This window comes from Oncorhynchus mykiss, chromosome 17 (genome assembly GCF_013265735.2).
Source record: "Oncorhynchus mykiss isolate Arlee chromosome 17, USDA_OmykA_1.1, whole genome shotgun sequence".
NCBI classification, from domain to species: Eukaryota; Metazoa; Chordata; class Actinopteri; order Salmoniformes; family Salmonidae; genus Oncorhynchus; species Oncorhynchus mykiss.
Genome location: NC_048581.1, coordinates 7564078 through 7580524, shown reverse-complemented (window position 1 = coordinate 7580524; position 16447 = coordinate 7564078). Strand labels below are relative to the sequence as shown.

Below are 16447 nucleotides of genomic sequence, written 5' to 3'. Positions count from 1 at the left end.
CCCCGACGTTGAATACCACTGCATCACAGTATCTACACAGGTCCTATAGATCAAATGGTTCAACCTCGGTTAAAATACCAAGTATAATTTCCTCTGTCCGGAGTACACCCGAAGTACTCCCTCTTGCATTTTAACAGTAAGCCTATGGTATTAGGAGTCTTCTCAAGCACCCCATGTGGATAGGTCTAGTACCGCCAGGGGCCCCTAGTACCCCTGGTTGAGAACCACTGCTGTAGAATGATGTCCTCGACTATAGACAATATGAGGTTGAGTAAGTTAGAATTTTGTACACAAAACGTACCACCATTTCTATTATGTTCAAAGCTATATGATTTAGTTCATGCGATGTAGTTATTTTGTTAGATACTCCTCCCCTATTAGCTTCTGAAATAACTTCCTGTTCCTTAAACGTGGCGTAGTCGTCGTCATGTTCTCTTACCAACTTTAGGAGATTTGAAGGGGCTCTCTTTCAGCTGTTTCTGCAGCTCTGCTAGAGACGTGATGTTGATCAACTCCTAGAAGGGTTCAAATAACAAATAAGGCACAATTAATATTCTTCAGACTTCCACAGGGGGTTTCATGACATCCTTTAACCTGACATCTAAATACTGGAAATAGTATTACCTTGAAAGGTTGCGTAGTGGCCATGAGCTTGGTGTCCAACAGCCTGAGGAAACAATAGAGAAGATACTTGGTCCGTTGGTTAGAGGGGAACATCTGTCCAACAGCACCAGATATACACACGCATTGAGGGGGAGGGGCAGTGCGTTGAGGGGGAGGGGGGCCGCATTGAGGGGGAGGGGCGCCGCATTGAGGGGGAGGGGCGCCGCATTGAGGGGGAGGGGCGCCGCATTGAGGGGGAGGGGCGCCGCATTGAGGGGGAGGGGCGCCGGGTCAGACGCAGAGCAGAGCTCCTGGGTGAAAAACCTGGTGGGTTAAGGGCCTTGCACAACGGCAGGAGATGGTACAAGGGATCAGAGCAGCAGACTTCCAGCTGCCAGTTCATTCCCATGTGTGTCGCCGGCTCTTCCAGCTGCTGGTCCCCCTCTCCAACCTCCGGGCTACTGGAGAGGTTTCTAGATTAACAGCGCCCCAGATAAATAGACTGACTCCCAGAGAGGTTAGGTCAAAGTAGTGGTTAGCCTTGTCGGAGCCAGAACGGCCCATAGAGATATAGTAGCAGTATGTCTTTACCTGGGGAAGACCGACTGAAACCCTGACACAGCAGAATGTCTTTACCTGGGGAAGACCCACTGAAACCCTGACACAGCAGAATGTATATACCTGGGGAAGACCCACCGAAACCCTGACACAGCAGTATGTCTTTACCTGGGGAAGACCCACCGAAACCCTGACACAGCAGTATGTCCTTTACCTGGGGAAGACCCACCGAAACCCTGACACAGCAGAATGTCTTTACCTGGGGAAGACCCACTGAAACCCTGACACAGCAGAATGTCCTTTACCCTGGGGAAGACCCACTGAAACCCTGACACAGCAGAATGTATTTACCTGGGGGAGACCCACTGAAACCCTGACACAGCAGAATGTATTTACCTGGGGAAGACCCACTGAAACCCTGACACAGCAGAATGTATTTACCTGGGGAAGACCCACTGAAACCCTGACACAGCAGAATGTATTTACCTGGGGAAGACCCACTGAAACCCTGACACAGCAGAATGTATTTACCTGGGGAAGACCCACTGAAACCCTGACACAGCAGAATGTATTTACCTGGGGAAGACCCACTGAAACCCTGACACAGCAGAATGTATTTACCTGGGGAAGACCCACTGAAACCCTGACGCCGCAGTATGTATTTACCTGGGGAAGACCCACTGAAACCCTGACACAGCAGAATGTATTTACCTGGGGAAGACCCACTGAAACCCTGACACAGCAGAATGTATTTACCTGGGGAAGACCCACTGAAACCCTGACACAGCAGAATGTATTTACCTGGGGAAGACCCACTGAAACCCTGACACAGCAGAATGTATTTACCTGGGGAAGACCCACTGAAACCCTGACACAGCAGAATGTATTTACCTGGGGAAGACCCACTGAAACCCTGACACAGCAGAATGTATTTACCTGGGGAAGACCCACTGAAACCCTGACGCCGCAGTATGTATTTACCTGGGGAAGACCCACTGAAACCCTGACACAGCAGAATGTATTTACCTGGGGAAGACCCACTGAAACCCTGACACAGCAGAATGTATTTACCTGGGGAAGACCCACTGAAACCCTGACACAGCAGAATGTATTTACCTGGGGAAGACCCACTGAAACCCTGACACAGCAGAATGTATTTACCTGGGGAAGACCCACTGAAACCCTGACACAGCAGAATGTATTTACCTGGGGAAGACCCACTGAAACCCTGACACAGCAGAATGTATTTACCCTGGGGAAGACCCACTGAAACCCTGACGCCGCAGTATGTATTTACCTGGGGAAGACACACTGAGTGACTTCTTTAAAGTCATTCAGGTCCTGTGGGGAAGAAAGAAAAGACTGTCAAATGTCAAATAAACAGGGTTCTTCTAAGCCACTGTGTTTCCGACCTCATTCCGTCAGTAGAATACAACTGGTTATTCTTTAAAAAGTGCTTTCCTCACAATCTTTAATAAACATGCCCCGTTAAAAAAAAAATGTAGAACTAAGAACATAAATAGCCCTTGGTTCACTCCAGACCTGACTGCCCTTGACCAGCACAAAAGCATCCTGTGGCGTACTGCATTAGCATCGAATAGACCCTGCGATATGCAACTTCTCAGGGAAGTTAGGAACCAATATACACAGGCAGTCAGAAAAGCAAAGGCTAGCTTTTTCAAACAGAAATTTGCATCCTGCAACAAACTCCAAAAAGTCCTGGGACACTGTAAAGTCCATGGAGAATAAGAGCACCTCCTCCTGGGACACTGTAAAGTCCATGGAGAATAAGAGCACCTCCTCCTGGGACACTGTAAAGTCCATGGAGAATAAGAGCACCTCCTCCTGGGACACTGTAAAGTCCATGGAGAATAAGGGCACCTCCTCCCAGCTGACCACTGCACGGAGGATAGAAAACATTGTCACCACCTATAAATCCGCGATAATTGAGGATTTCAATAAGCATTTTTCTACAGCTGGCCATGCTTTCCACCTGGCCACTCCTACCCTGGTCAACAGCCCTCCACCCCCCACAGCAATTTTCCCAAGCCTCTCCCATTTCTCCTTCACTCAAATCCATAAAGCTGATGTTCTGAACGAGCTGCAAAATCTGGACCCCAACAAATCAGCCGGGCTAGACAATCTGGACCCTCTCTAAAATTACAGCCGAAATTGTTGCAACCCCTATTACTAGCCTGTTAAACATCTCTTTCGTATTGTTTGAGATCCCCAAAGATTGAAAAGCTGCCACGGTAATCCGCCTCTTCAAAGGGGGAGACACTCTAGACCCAAACTGCTGCAGACCTATAGCTATCCTACCCTGCCTTTCTAAAGTCATCGAAAGCCAAGTTAACAAACAGCTCACCGAATCCCATTTCGAATCCCACCGTACCTTCTCTGCTATGCATTCTGGTTTCAGAGCTGGTCATGGGTGCACCTCAGCCACGCTCAAGGTCCTAAACGATATCATAACCTCCATCGATAAGAGACATTACTGTGCAGCCGTATTCATCGACCTGGCCAAGGCTTTCAACTCTGTCAATCACCACATTCTTATCGGCAGAATCGACAGCCTTGGTTTCTCAAATGACTGCCTCGTCTGGTTCACCAACTACTTCTCAGAAAGAGTTCAGTGTGTCAAATCGGAGGGCCTGTTGTCCGGACCTCTGGCAGTCTATGGGGGTGCCACAGGGTTCAATTCTCGGGCCAACGCTTTTCTCTGTATACATCAATGATGTTGCTCTTGCTGCTGGTGACTCTCTGATCCACCTCTACGCAGACAATACCATTCTGTATACTTCTGGCCCTTCTTTGGACACTTAACAAACCTCCAGACGAGCTTCAATGCCATACAACTCTGCTTCAGTGGCCTCCAACTGCTCTTAATGCAAGTAAACCTAAATGCATGCTCTTCAACCGATCGCTACCAGCATCTGCCCGCCCATCCAGCATCACTACTCTGGACTGTTCTAACATCTACAAATATCTAGGTGTCTGGTTAAACCGTTAACTCTCCTTCTAGACTCACAAAATGAAATCTAGAATCTGCTTCCTATTACGCAACAAAGCATCCTTCACTCATGCTGCCAAACATACCCTCGTAAAACTGACTATCCTACCGATCCTCGACTTCGGCGATGCCACTTACAAAATAGCCTCCAACACGCTACTCAACAAATTGGATGCAGTCTATCACAGTGCCATCCGTTTTGTGCCCCCCAGTATCTCTACTTGCACATTCATCTTCTGCACATCTATCACTCCAGTGTTTAATTGCTAAATCATTTCACCACTACGGCTTATTTATTGCCTTAACTCCATTATCTTACCTCATTTGCATACACTGTATATAGACTTTTCTATTGTGTCATTGACTATATGCTTTTTTATCCCATGTGTAACTGTTTGTCACACTGCTTTGCTTCGTCTTGGCCAGGTCTCAGTTGTAAATGAGAACTTGTTCTCAACTAGCCTACCTGGTTAAATAAAGGTGTTCTCAACTAGCCTACCTGGTTAAATAAAGGTGTTCTCAACTGGCCTACCTGGTTAAATAAAGGTGAAATTGAAAAAAAAATATATATAAAAATAAACCACTGTGTTCATATATAAAATGGTGCGTGTTTTGTACCTCTGGCAGTACGCAGTAGAACTGATGGATGGTGTGCATGACGTCCAGCAGCATGTTGTGGCCAACCACCAACTTTCCCTGGGTTGGAGAGAGGGGGGAAAGAGATGAGTCCCATCCTAAAAAGGTATAGCGCCCAAAGAGAGATCAAGGAGAACTCACTCAACTACAATATTCCTTATAGTTTCAGTGGTGGATTGCAAAGGCAGTTGGGCATATACTGGTACATCGTAACGTAACAAAAGACACAGATTAAAACGAAACCATTTGATACCAGGTTGTCAGGGTAACTCACAGATTTGGAGATGGCGTGTATGACCCTGGAGAATCCCACAGCGTCATTCAGCTCCTCCTGGAAGGATTGACGAGGGTCACGTTCAGTAGGAAACACAGCAAAACATTGCAAAGAAACTACAAAGGAATGTCTCTTATTGGACAAGTAATCTCCCGGATTCAAGACGTTGCCTCCTGATCGTGTTTCTTTAGGGAGAAAATTCAACTGGTCGTGTCATTCTGGAGTTACAGTGTTTAGACTGCTTCCATCTAGAACACCACAGGGAGGAATGTTCTGGAATGTTGGGTTAGCTTTTTTTATATAGAAAAAACGGTAGAAGGAACGTCACCTGTTCTCTCTCCTGTTTCTGCCGCTCCCTCCTCTTCCGCTCCTCATCGTCCACCTTGCTGATCTGGATGTAGCGCTCTTTCTGAAACCCCATTATATCATCACATAATACACCCGTCTATAAATGTACATCAACACACACCTACTGACTGGAGACAATCCCACAGCATCACATAATACACCCGTCTGTCTATAAATGTACATCAACACACACCTACTGACTGGAGACAATCCCACAGCATCACATAATACACCCGTCTATTAATGTACATCAACACACACCTACTGACTGGAGACAATCCCACAGCATCACATTACAGGAGAGTATTTCTGTACTCTAAGCATTGTGTTATTCCTTCTAGATCTGGATCAGACTAGAACACCGGCAGGGGGGGGGGGATCAGACTAGAACACCGGCAGGGGGGGGGATCAGACTAGAACACCGGCAGGGGGGGGGGGGGGGGGGGGGATCAGACTAGAACACCGGCAGGGGGGGGGGGATCAGACTAGAACACCGGCAGGGGGGGGGGGATCAGACTAGAACACCGGCAGGGGGGGGGGGGGGGGGGATCAGACTAGAACACCGGCAGGGGGGGGGGGATCAGACTAGAACACCGGCAGGGGGGGGGGGATCAGACTAGAACACCGGCAGGGGGGGGGGGGGGGGGGGGGGATCAGACTAGAACACCGGCAGGGGGGGGGGGGATCAAACTAGAACACCGGCAGGGGGGGGTCAAACTAGAACACCGGCAGGAGGGGGGGGGGATCAGACTAGAACACCGGCAGGGGGGGGGGGATCAGACTAGAACACCGGCAGGGGGGGGGGGATCAGACTAGAACACCGGCAGGGGGGGGGGGATCAGACTAGAACACCGGCAGGGGGGGGGGGATCAGACTAGAACACCGGCAGGGGGGGGGGGGGGGGGGGGATCAGACTAGAACACCGGCAGGGGGGGGGGGGATCAAACTAGAACACCGGCAGGGGGGGGTCAAACTAGAACACCGGCAGGAGGGGGTCAAACTAGAACACCGGCAGGAGGGGGGGGGGGTCAGACTAGAACACCGGCGGGGGGGGGGGGATCAAACTAGAACACCGGCGGGGGGGGGGGGATCAAACTAGAACACCGGCAGGGGGGGGTCAAACTAGAACACCGGCAGGAGGGGGTCAAACTAGAACACCGGCAGGAGGGGGGGGGGGTCAGACTAGAACACCGGCAGGGGGGGGGGGGGGTCAGACTAGAACACCGGCAGGGGGGGGATCAGACTAGAACACCGGCAGGGGGGGGGGGGGGGGGGGGGGGTCAGACTAGAACACCGGCAGGGGGGGGGGGTCAAACTAGAACACCGGCAGGAGGGGGGGGGGGTCAGACTAGAACACCGGCAGGGGGGGGGGGGGGTCAAACTAGGACACCGGCAGGATAGTATTTCATTGTGTTGTTCCTTCTAGATCTGGAGGTGTTGCTCTTTCTGGAACACCATATATAATATAAAACATACATGTGTTTATAATGTCAACAAACATACACCTCACACTGACTGGAGACAAAAGTTACTCTAAGCAGTTATACTGCAGAGAAATTAAATTTCTCATTAAACCAGATTACTAACGTAGAAGATCCCTGAGTAACTTCTGATTACTAACGTAGAAGATCCCTGAGTAACTTCTGATTACTAAAGTAGAAAATCCCTGAGTAACTCCAGATTACTAACGTAGAAAATCCCTGAGTAACTCCAGATTACTAACGTAGAAAATCCCTGAGTAACTCTGCCATAGGTATAAAGACAGTTAAAATGGAGCCCTAAACTAAAGTTGAAACTGGTACCACGCATTACATCCTCTAGCTTAATAGATTTATTTAACTCGGCAAGTCAGTTAAGAACTAATTCTTATTTTACAATGACGGCCTACCCCTCCCCTAACCCGGTTGATGCTGGGCCAATTGTGCGCTGCCCTACGGGACTCTTGATCACAGCCTGTTGTGATACAGCCCGGGATCGAACCAGGGTCTGTAGTGACGTCTAGCACTTCAATGTAGTGCTTTAAATCGCTGCGCCATTCAGGAGCCTTATTCCTAGTATAAAGGTCTTAATGATTAGTTGAATCAGGTGTGCTAGCGGTTTAAGGCACTGCATCGAAAGTGCTAGAGGCGTCACTACAGACCCTGGTTCGATCCCGGGCTGTATCACAACCGGCCGTGATCACGAGACCCGTAAGGGCTCTGGAATAGATCAAATACATGGACTGGCTGGGGGTCCTCCCCGAGGAGAGGTTTGAGAACCACTGATCTAGCTGGCAGACTGACCTTCTCTGTCTCCAAGGTCTCCACATGAAGACCCTTTGGGAACCTATAGGAGAGTAGATCAACATTATCCTTCTATAAAGACGTGTCATCTCTGTACAATATACACACTCAGTACTAGAACTATATAAACATTTTATTATAAACATTAACTGTCCCTAAGCAGCGTTAAAACTACAGTAATAAACCCTAATTCATCTGTTTTAGAAATAGCAGAATGGTAACAATTCAAAAAGTGGATTTCATTCATCTCCCTGTGTTCTTGGGATGTGGATTTCATTCATCTCCCTGTGTTCTTGGGATGTGGATTTCATTCATCTCCCTGTGTTCTTGGGATGTGGATTTCATTCATCTCCCTGTGTTCTTGGGATGTGGATTTCATTAATCTCCCTGTGTTCTTGGGATGTGGATTTCATTCATCTCCCTGTGTTCTTGGGATGTGGATTTCATTCATCTCCCTGTGTTCTTGGGAATGTGGATTTCATTCATCTCCCTGTGTTCTTGGGAATGTGGATTTCATTCATCTCCCTGTGTTCTTGGGAATGTGGATTTCATTCATCTCCCTGTGTTCTTGGGATGTGGATTTCATTCATCTCCCTGTGTTCTTGGGAATGTGGATTTCATTCATCTCCCTGTGTTCTTGGGAATGTGGATTTCATTCATCTCCCTGTGTTCTTGGGATGTGGATTTCATTCATCTCCCTGTGTTCTTGGGATGTGGATTTCATTCATCTCCCTGTGTTCTTGGGATGTGGATTTCATTCATCTCCCTGTGTTCTTGGGAATGTGGATTTCATTCATCTCCCTGTGTTCTTGGGAATGTGGATTTCATTCATCTCCCTGTGTTCTTGGGAATGTGGATTTCATTCATCTCCCTGTGTTCTTGGGAATGTGGATTTCATTCATCTCCCTGTGTTCTTGGGATGTGGATTTCATTCATCTCCCTGTGTTCTTGGGAATGTGGATTTCATTCATCTCCCTGTGTTCTTGGGAAGTGGATTTCATTCATCTCCCTGTGTTCTTGGGATGTGGATTTCATTCATCTCCCTGTGTTCTTGGGAATGTGGATTTCATTCATCTCCCTGTGTTCTTGGGAAGTGGATTTCATTCATCTCCCTGTGTTCTTGGGATGTGGATTTCATTCATCTCCCTGTGTTCTTGGGAAGTGGATTTCATTCATCTCCCTGTGTTCTTGGGATGTGGATTTCATTCATCTCCCTGTGTTCTTGGGAATGTGGATTTCATTCATCTCCCTGTGTTCTTGGGAATGTGGATTTCATTCATCTCCCTGTGTTCTTGGGATGTGGATTTCATTCATCTCCCTGTGTTCTTGGGAATGTGGATTTCATTCATCTCCCTGTGTTCTTGGGATGTGGATTTCATTCATCTCCCTGTGTTCTTGGGAATGTGGATTTCATTCATCTCCCTGTGTTCTTGGGGATGTGGATTTCATTCATCTCCCTGTGTTCTTGGGATGTGGATTTCATTCATCTCCCTGTGTTCTTGGGAATGTGGATTTCATTCATCTCCCTGTGTTCTTGGGAAGTGGATTTCATTCATCTCCCTGTGTTCTTGGGATGTGGATTTCATTCATCTCCCTGTGTTCTTGGGAAGTGGATTTCATTCATCTCCCTGTGTTCTTGGGAAGTGGATTTCATTCATCTCCCTGTGTTCTTGGGATGGAACACTGAATCATATCTGCAAAGTTCTAGAACATTGCTGCTCTTGAAGGACAGAATGTACTTACTTGGAGTTGAGAGTCTGGTAGATCAGCTTCCTCTGAAACCTGGAGTGGAGCAGAGAACAGAACAGGGGGAATGGAGGTTTTTAAACAACAAAACACTGGTAAATATTGCTGGGGGGGTGAAGCCCTTTGAGACAGAAATAAAAGTGTTGTATAAATGCACATTTCTCTCTCTCTCTCACACACACACACACGTTTCTTTACCCAGTGCAGGGCTCCAGGTCCACAGTCTTCTCTGAGGTAGTGAACAGAGATTCCACCTTCTCTCTGCAAGGGACAAGAGGCAGGAGGAAGACTTAACAAAATGACGACAAGTAAGCATTCTGGGCTGGAGCTGAATGGTCATGTCTGGACTGTTACCATGGATTTCTGCTCCGCTAGACATAAATCAGTACCATGTGACTTCACCGTGGACCGTAGGACAGGTTCCGCGCTGAGGCTGTAACACCCGTTTGGAGGAGTTTAAACCATGCCTTATATGAAGGAGGATCTGGTGTCAGCAGGTGGCTGGGGAGGGAAAGGAGCGGCTGGAGGAACTAGTGTCAGAGGGTGGCTAGGGAGGGAAGGGGGCGGCTGGAGGATCTGGTGTCAGCAGGTGGCCAGGGAAAGGGGCAGATTTGGGACCAGGCTGTCATCTCTCTCACCACATGGAACTACAGTCTAAAGTTGTAACTAGAAATGGGAGTCAGGTTTAAACTTACACCACTCGCCCGATGTACTCCCTGTGCTCCTCTGGGATGCTGCCGGGGCCTTTGTTTGAGTTGGGGGAGATGTAGGAGGGGTTTCCTGATCCGTTACTCTGACTCCGCCTCTCCTCATACTGCTCCCGCAGCTGCACTTCCTCTTCCTGGTTCAGGTACGGGATCCCTACGGCAACCAGAAAAGGAGGCGGGGTTAGATGGCGGAGTGTAGGTTGGCTTAAATCAATCACTTAGTCATCTTTATTGACCTAGTTGGAATTCCTAGAGCATCCAGAACAGGGAAGGGGGTTAGCTAGAGTTTGCTTCAATCCATCAATCGATTTATTGTCCTAGTTGGGATTTCTACGGCAACCAGACAGAATGCCACCTACCGTGACGGAACACTTTGTTGAAGTCAAAACCCTGACTGGCCAGGAAGTCAATGCTGGAACTCTGAAATAACAAAACACAGACATATTTACCAAAGCACCACCAGGGGCAACATGGGTCCTGTTCTCCAGGGATGGAAAGGAAGCAAACAGGCTGAAACGGGGAGTGACGACCTAAACCTGTCCAATCAAATCACGTGTATTTACATAACGGGCTGAAACGGGGAGTGACGACCTAAACCTGTCCAATCAAATCACGTGTATTTACATAACGGGCTGAAACGTGATTTGATTGGACAGGTTTAGGTCGTCACTCTCCGTTTCAGCCCGTTATGTAAATACATTTGATTTGATTGGACAGGTTTAGGTCGTCACTCCCCATGTACTTATAAAGCCCTTCTTACATCAGCTGATATCTCAAAGTGCTGTACAGAAACCCAGCCTTAAAAAAAACCCCAAACAGCAAGCGATGCAGGTTGTCGAAGCACCAATAAGAAATGCTTGTACCACCCGGATAAAAGAAGACAGACCAACGGTTTTCTAACCTGGCAGATGAACTTGGTGTCTGGGGAGGTTCTGTTGAACGGCTTTGGGAATATATAAAAATTAAAAGTCTTGATGACGTACCTGTGGGGACAAAAACACCGGGAGAGAAAGAACAGCAGGTCAGGTAGGCTAAACATTCCTACAGCCTGCATAGAGATCACATATAGCTAGCTGACTTAGACTTTCTATTTAACACTATATCAGCCTATATCAGCTGGTCCCAGATCAGTATTTCAGACACAACCCGTTTGTTATGACAGTGTAACAACACAGCATCTGATCTGGAGTCAGGTCAGGGGTCCTATGCGTCAAGCTTAAGAGGGCCGATATAGGATCAGGTCCACATGGAGTCTAATTCAGAACGATCCGAAAGGCTAAAAACTGATCCTAAATCAGCACTCCTACTCTGAGAAGCTTCATGTTACTCAGATGTAACTCAGTTCAAAACCGACTGCTTGTTAAATGTTAAATCGGAGAGAGAAATCCCACTCACTTGGACTCTGCCTGGTCATATGTGAACGTACACAGTCCAAACTGAAACAGCAAGAAGTCCATGGAATGCTGGATAGAGCGGGGGGGGGGGGGGGTGGAGAGCCAGGAGAGGGGGGGGCAGAGGAGAGGAGAGAGTCTCAAGTGTACATTTAAAGCAGGACCGATAGCACATGGCCTTGTTGTGGCCCATACTTAGACTCCAGGAATCAAAAACACCCGAAAACCATGATCAAATTCAGCCATGATATAAAAAGTTATGCGAGCTACCTCGCTATATTAGTTATATACAGTGGGAAGTTTACATACTTAGGTTGGAGTCATTAAAACTTGTTTTTCAACCACTCCACAAATGTCTTGATAAACTATAGTTTTGGCAAATCCGTTAGGACATCTACTTTGTGCATGACACAAGTAATTTTTCCAACAATTGTTTACAGACAGATTATTTGACTTATAAATCACTATCACAACCCCAGTGGGTCAGAAGTTTACATACACTAAGTTGACTGTGCCTTTAAACAGCTTGGAAAAATCCAGAAAATGTAATGGCTTTAGAAGCTTCTGATAGACAAATTGACATCATTTGAGTCAATTGGAGGTGTACCTGTGGATGTATTTCAAGGCCTACCTTCAAACTCAGTTCCTCTTTGCTTGACATTATGGGAAAATCAAAAGAAATCAGCCAAGACCTCAGAAAAACAATGGTAAACCTCCACAAGTCTGGTTCATCCTGGGGAGAAATGTCCAAACGCCTGAAGGTACCACATTCATCTGTACAAACAATAGTACGCAAGTATAAACACCATGGGACCACGCAGCTGTCATACCGCTCAGGAAGGAGACGCGTTCTGTCTCCTAGAGATGGACATACTTTGGTGCAAAAAGTAAAAATCTATCCCAGAAAACAGCAAAGGACCTGGTACAAAAGTATCTATATCCACAGTAAAACGAGTCCTTTATCGACATAACCTGAAGGACGCACAGCAAGGAAGAAGCCACTGCCACAAAACCGCTATAAAAGCCAGACTACAGTTTGCAACTACACATGGGGACAAAGATTGTACTTTTTGAATTAATGTCCTCTGGTCTGATGAAAAAAAAAATAGAACTGTTTGGCCATAATGACCAACTATGTTTGGAGGAAAATGGGGGAGGCTTGCAAGCCGAAGAACACCATCTCAACCGTGAAGCAAGGGAGTGGCAGCATCATGTTGTGGGGTTGCTTTGCTGCAGGAGGGACTGGTGCACTTCACAAAATAGATGGCATCATAAAGTAAAATAATGTGGATAGATTTTAGCAACATCACAAGACCTCAGTCAGGAAGTTAAAGCTTGGTTGCAAATGGTCTTCCAAATGGACAATGACCCCAAGCATACTTCCAAAGTTATGGCAAAATGGCTTGAGGACAACAAAGTCAAGGTATTGGAGTGGCCATCACAAAGCCCTGATCTCAATCCCATAGAATATTTGTGGGCAGAACTGAAAAAGCATGTGCGAGCAAGGAGGCCTACAAACCTGACTCAGTTACACCAGCTCTGTCAGGAAGAAATTCACCCAACTTAGTGTGGGAAGCTTGTGGAAGGCCACCCAAAACTTTTGACCCAAGTTAAACAATTTAAAGGCAATGCTACAAAATACTAATTGAGTGTATGTAAACTTCTGACCCACTGGGAATGTGATGAATCATTCTCTGCACTATTATTCTGACATTTCACATTCTTAAAATAAAGTGGTGATCCTAACTGACCTAAGACAAGGACTTCTTACTAAGATTAAATGTCAGGAATTGTGAAAAAAACGGAGTTTAAATATTTTGCTAAGGTGTATGTAAACTTCTGACTTCAACTGTAGCGACTCACTCAGTGCCTGCTCGACAGTTTTAACCAGGGCCATACATTTAGTGTTTATGTTAATGTTAGAGTTTTGAATATCGTTCTCATTCTAGACATTCCGTTACATTGTTAAATATTCTCCATGTTAAACTAACGGGGAACCAACATGGCTGCCATAAAACGTTGTAGTGTCAAGTAACTGCAGCATAATGCAGGAAACCGCATTGCCCCCCAACTCTAAACGCATGTCTCTGTTGACTTACCTTTTTTAGCTTCATGTAGCGCTCCTCTGGCGTGTCCAACCCGTTAGTCAGTGCGCTGACGTTGGGCCCATCGCTAATACCTGAAACCGAATAGAGTATATTTTCTACTGTATTAACTAGATAATGATGAAGATGTCAAGAGTTCAAAACCGACTGCGTGTGTGTGGCTTGTAGCAGCCACGGAAACGGGTTGGCCAGCGAGCTAGTTAAGATGGAACTATAAAATGTTTACCAGTTAAATAGATAGCGAACAATGACTTACCTGAAAATTCCCCATCGATTGCGAGAAAGTCTGCTTCCTCTATTGCGCTGTACACAGTGCTTAAACTGTCTTTGAAATCTGTAATACAAAAACAACAATCAGCCAACATGCGTTGGTGGTTTACTCGCCACGCAAGCTAGCTATTAATGCTAGTTAGCGGGTTAGCATTCACAACCTCGCGGAAATGAACGGAATCATGATTGTGCGGTGAGAAACCACAGCTAAGTTTGTGTATCTAATAGCATATGACTATAATTTAGGTGTATATTATCTAGAAGGGTGCATAAAGAGGTGAATTACTTGTTCGTGTCACCTCCATCCCTACAGAAAGACAAAAAATATACAATGTACCAAACCGCCGCTGTCACTCAAGAGGATTTTAATCTTTCCAACACTTCCGGCGTAGTGACGTTTTTGACACGACGTCAATCAAAATATGGCTACGACAAAATAAAAGCCGTACTATGCACGAATCACGATTACGCGCTTTCTAGCTCGAATGTACAGTGTGGGTTTATCAGTCGTGCCGTGAGCATAACTGAACATGTTATAATGGGTGTCCCCCCCCCACCATTTTGAACTGCAATTTTAATTTGTCTTGTCACGCTATCAACGGTCACCCAATGCAAAAGCCATGTGAGACAGACTGAAATGAAGATCCACATGTTTTAGATAGGTGTCAAATAATGGTAGTATAGCAATCTTATCCGGATTAATTTGTGTTTATGTTAAAATTACACATATGACTATTGTTATCTAACTGAAGCTAGAGTTTCACCTTTGTCATTATTGATCAATTAACAAATAATTACAAATCTAAGATTTTCTTACATTTCTGTCCTCACAAAATGTTGATGTGACACTACATACATACACTTTGCCTGTGACACTTGAACCCTTGGTTATACTAGGACCCTATGTTATGCATAAACCTTACTCAAAGATCTACTCCAACAACACATTGCTGTCACCATTTTTATTAACTCTAGTTGGTGTTCAGCAATAAATTCCAAACATTCTTTGAAATGGACAACATACACTACATGACTAAAACGAAAAAGATTTCCCTTCACTGGAACTAAAGGGCCTAGCCTGAACCATGAAAAACAGCCACAGACCATTACTTTTCGTAGGCATGTGTACAGCTGCTCAGCCATTGAAACCCATTTCATGAAGCTCCCAACTAAGTTATTGTGCTGATGTTGCTTCCAGAGGCAGTTTGGTACTCGGTAGTGAGTTTTGCAACCAAAGACAGACAATTTTTACGCACTGGTTGTTTCAGCACTCGCCGGTCCCGTTCTGTGAGCTTGTGTGGCCTACCACTCCGCGGCTGAGACGTCGTTGCTCCGAGATGTTTCCACTTCACAATAACAGCACGTACAGTTGACCGGGGCAGCTCTAGCAGGGCAGATATTTGATGAACTGACTTGTTGGAAAAGTGGAATCCTATGACGATGCCGCATTGAAAGTCACTGAGCTCTTCAGTAAGGCCATTTTACTGCCAATGTTTGTCTATGGAGATTGCATGGCTGTGTGCTCGATTTTATACACCTGTCAGCAACGGGTGTGGCTGAAATAGACGAATCCACTAATTTGAAGGGGTGTTCACAACCACTACAAAAACAAAAACATCTAAACATCAACTCTTAATACAAAAACTCCCCGGCTAAAATGTGAACTCAACTTGAACAGGGAGCCGAGCAAGAATAATTTCAGTTTGAGACAGATTTACAAAACATCATTATATTCCAAGTTATACATACAGGATACAACAGCATGGCATTGTGAATTTAGAATGAACTCGTCATGGTGGTAAGATTGCTGACAAGTCTTTTAAAACCAGAAATAAAGACACATTGACCCAATGGGCCCAATCCTAAACGCCCCCTAGACCCTATGCCATATGCACTTGTGGAGATCGGAGAGGTTTTGTCAGGTGTAAGCAATATGGTAATAGCTCTACCACGCAATGATAGGCTAGGTGGAAGTAAACCCATATTGCTTACAACCAATTAGATTATCTTACATCTCCACAAGTGCATAAGGTCTAGATGTCAACTTGGGATTGGGCCCTTCTCCAATGGTCCAATGATAGGAAGTCGGCTGTATACAGGAAGTCGGCTGTATATAGTTCTACATTCAGCCGTTTTATCTTTGGTAACCTCAGTCATCTTGTCCCTAGATCTGCCAACATGGAGGGGTTGTCAAGGTGACGGTATTACCACCAGACCAGAGGTCACTAGTCACGAAGACAGTCAAATTCCACGTGACAGTTTAGACACGGTAATTAGGCGTCTCTGATGCTACCGATGGTCATTAGTAACCTACCAAACTAACTGCCTGGTACTCAGCACTGTATCGTCCCTTTAAATAACTCTTGACATCAATGTAAACGTATTATAACATCTCATCAAAACACTTCATGAGAGCCCATGAGCTCATGTTGCGCAACATTTCTATAGGCTATGTAACTGCGTGAGAAAACAGAGTGATGGCCTCTATTAAAAAGAGGAGGATCCCATCAGCTTTCT

At 46.0% G+C, this 16447-nt stretch overlaps 1 protein-coding gene across 2 annotated transcripts in view; it reads right to left on the bottom strand.

Moving 5' to 3' along the window:
* The window catches only part of LOC110487504 (poly(A)-specific ribonuclease PARN-like), a 33472-nt gene extending 19097 nt beyond the window's left edge, over positions 1–14375 (bottom strand). Inside the window, exons 1-16 of one of the 2 annotated variants that reach the window (XM_036948745.1) lie at positions 14217–14375; positions 13917–13994; positions 13655–13734; positions 11560–11627; positions 11066–11147; positions 10524–10584; positions 10153–10318; positions 9656–9718; positions 9455–9493; positions 7712–7754; positions 5410–5490; positions 5082–5138; positions 4790–4867; positions 2459–2502; positions 625–667; positions 440–515 (exon numbers count right to left, since the gene is read on the bottom strand). In XM_036948745.1, the coding sequence (XP_036804640.1) occupies positions 440–515; positions 625–667; positions 2459–2502; positions 4790–4867; positions 5082–5138; positions 5410–5490; positions 7712–7754; positions 9455–9493; positions 9656–9718; positions 10153–10318; positions 10524–10584; positions 11066–11147; positions 11560–11627; positions 13655–13734; positions 13917–13994; positions 14217–14235 (1078 nt within the window). In that variant the 5' untranslated portion in view covers positions 14236–14375. The remainder of the gene's footprint in view (positions 1–439; positions 516–624; positions 668–2458; positions 2503–4789; positions 4868–5081; positions 5139–5409; positions 5491–7711; positions 7755–9454; positions 9494–9655; positions 9719–10152; positions 10319–10523; positions 10585–11065; positions 11148–11559; positions 11628–13654; positions 13735–13916; positions 13995–14216) is intronic. The other variant, XM_036948746.1, reaches the window with a different exon arrangement.
* Between the last annotated feature and the right edge of the window lie 2072 nt (positions 14376–16447).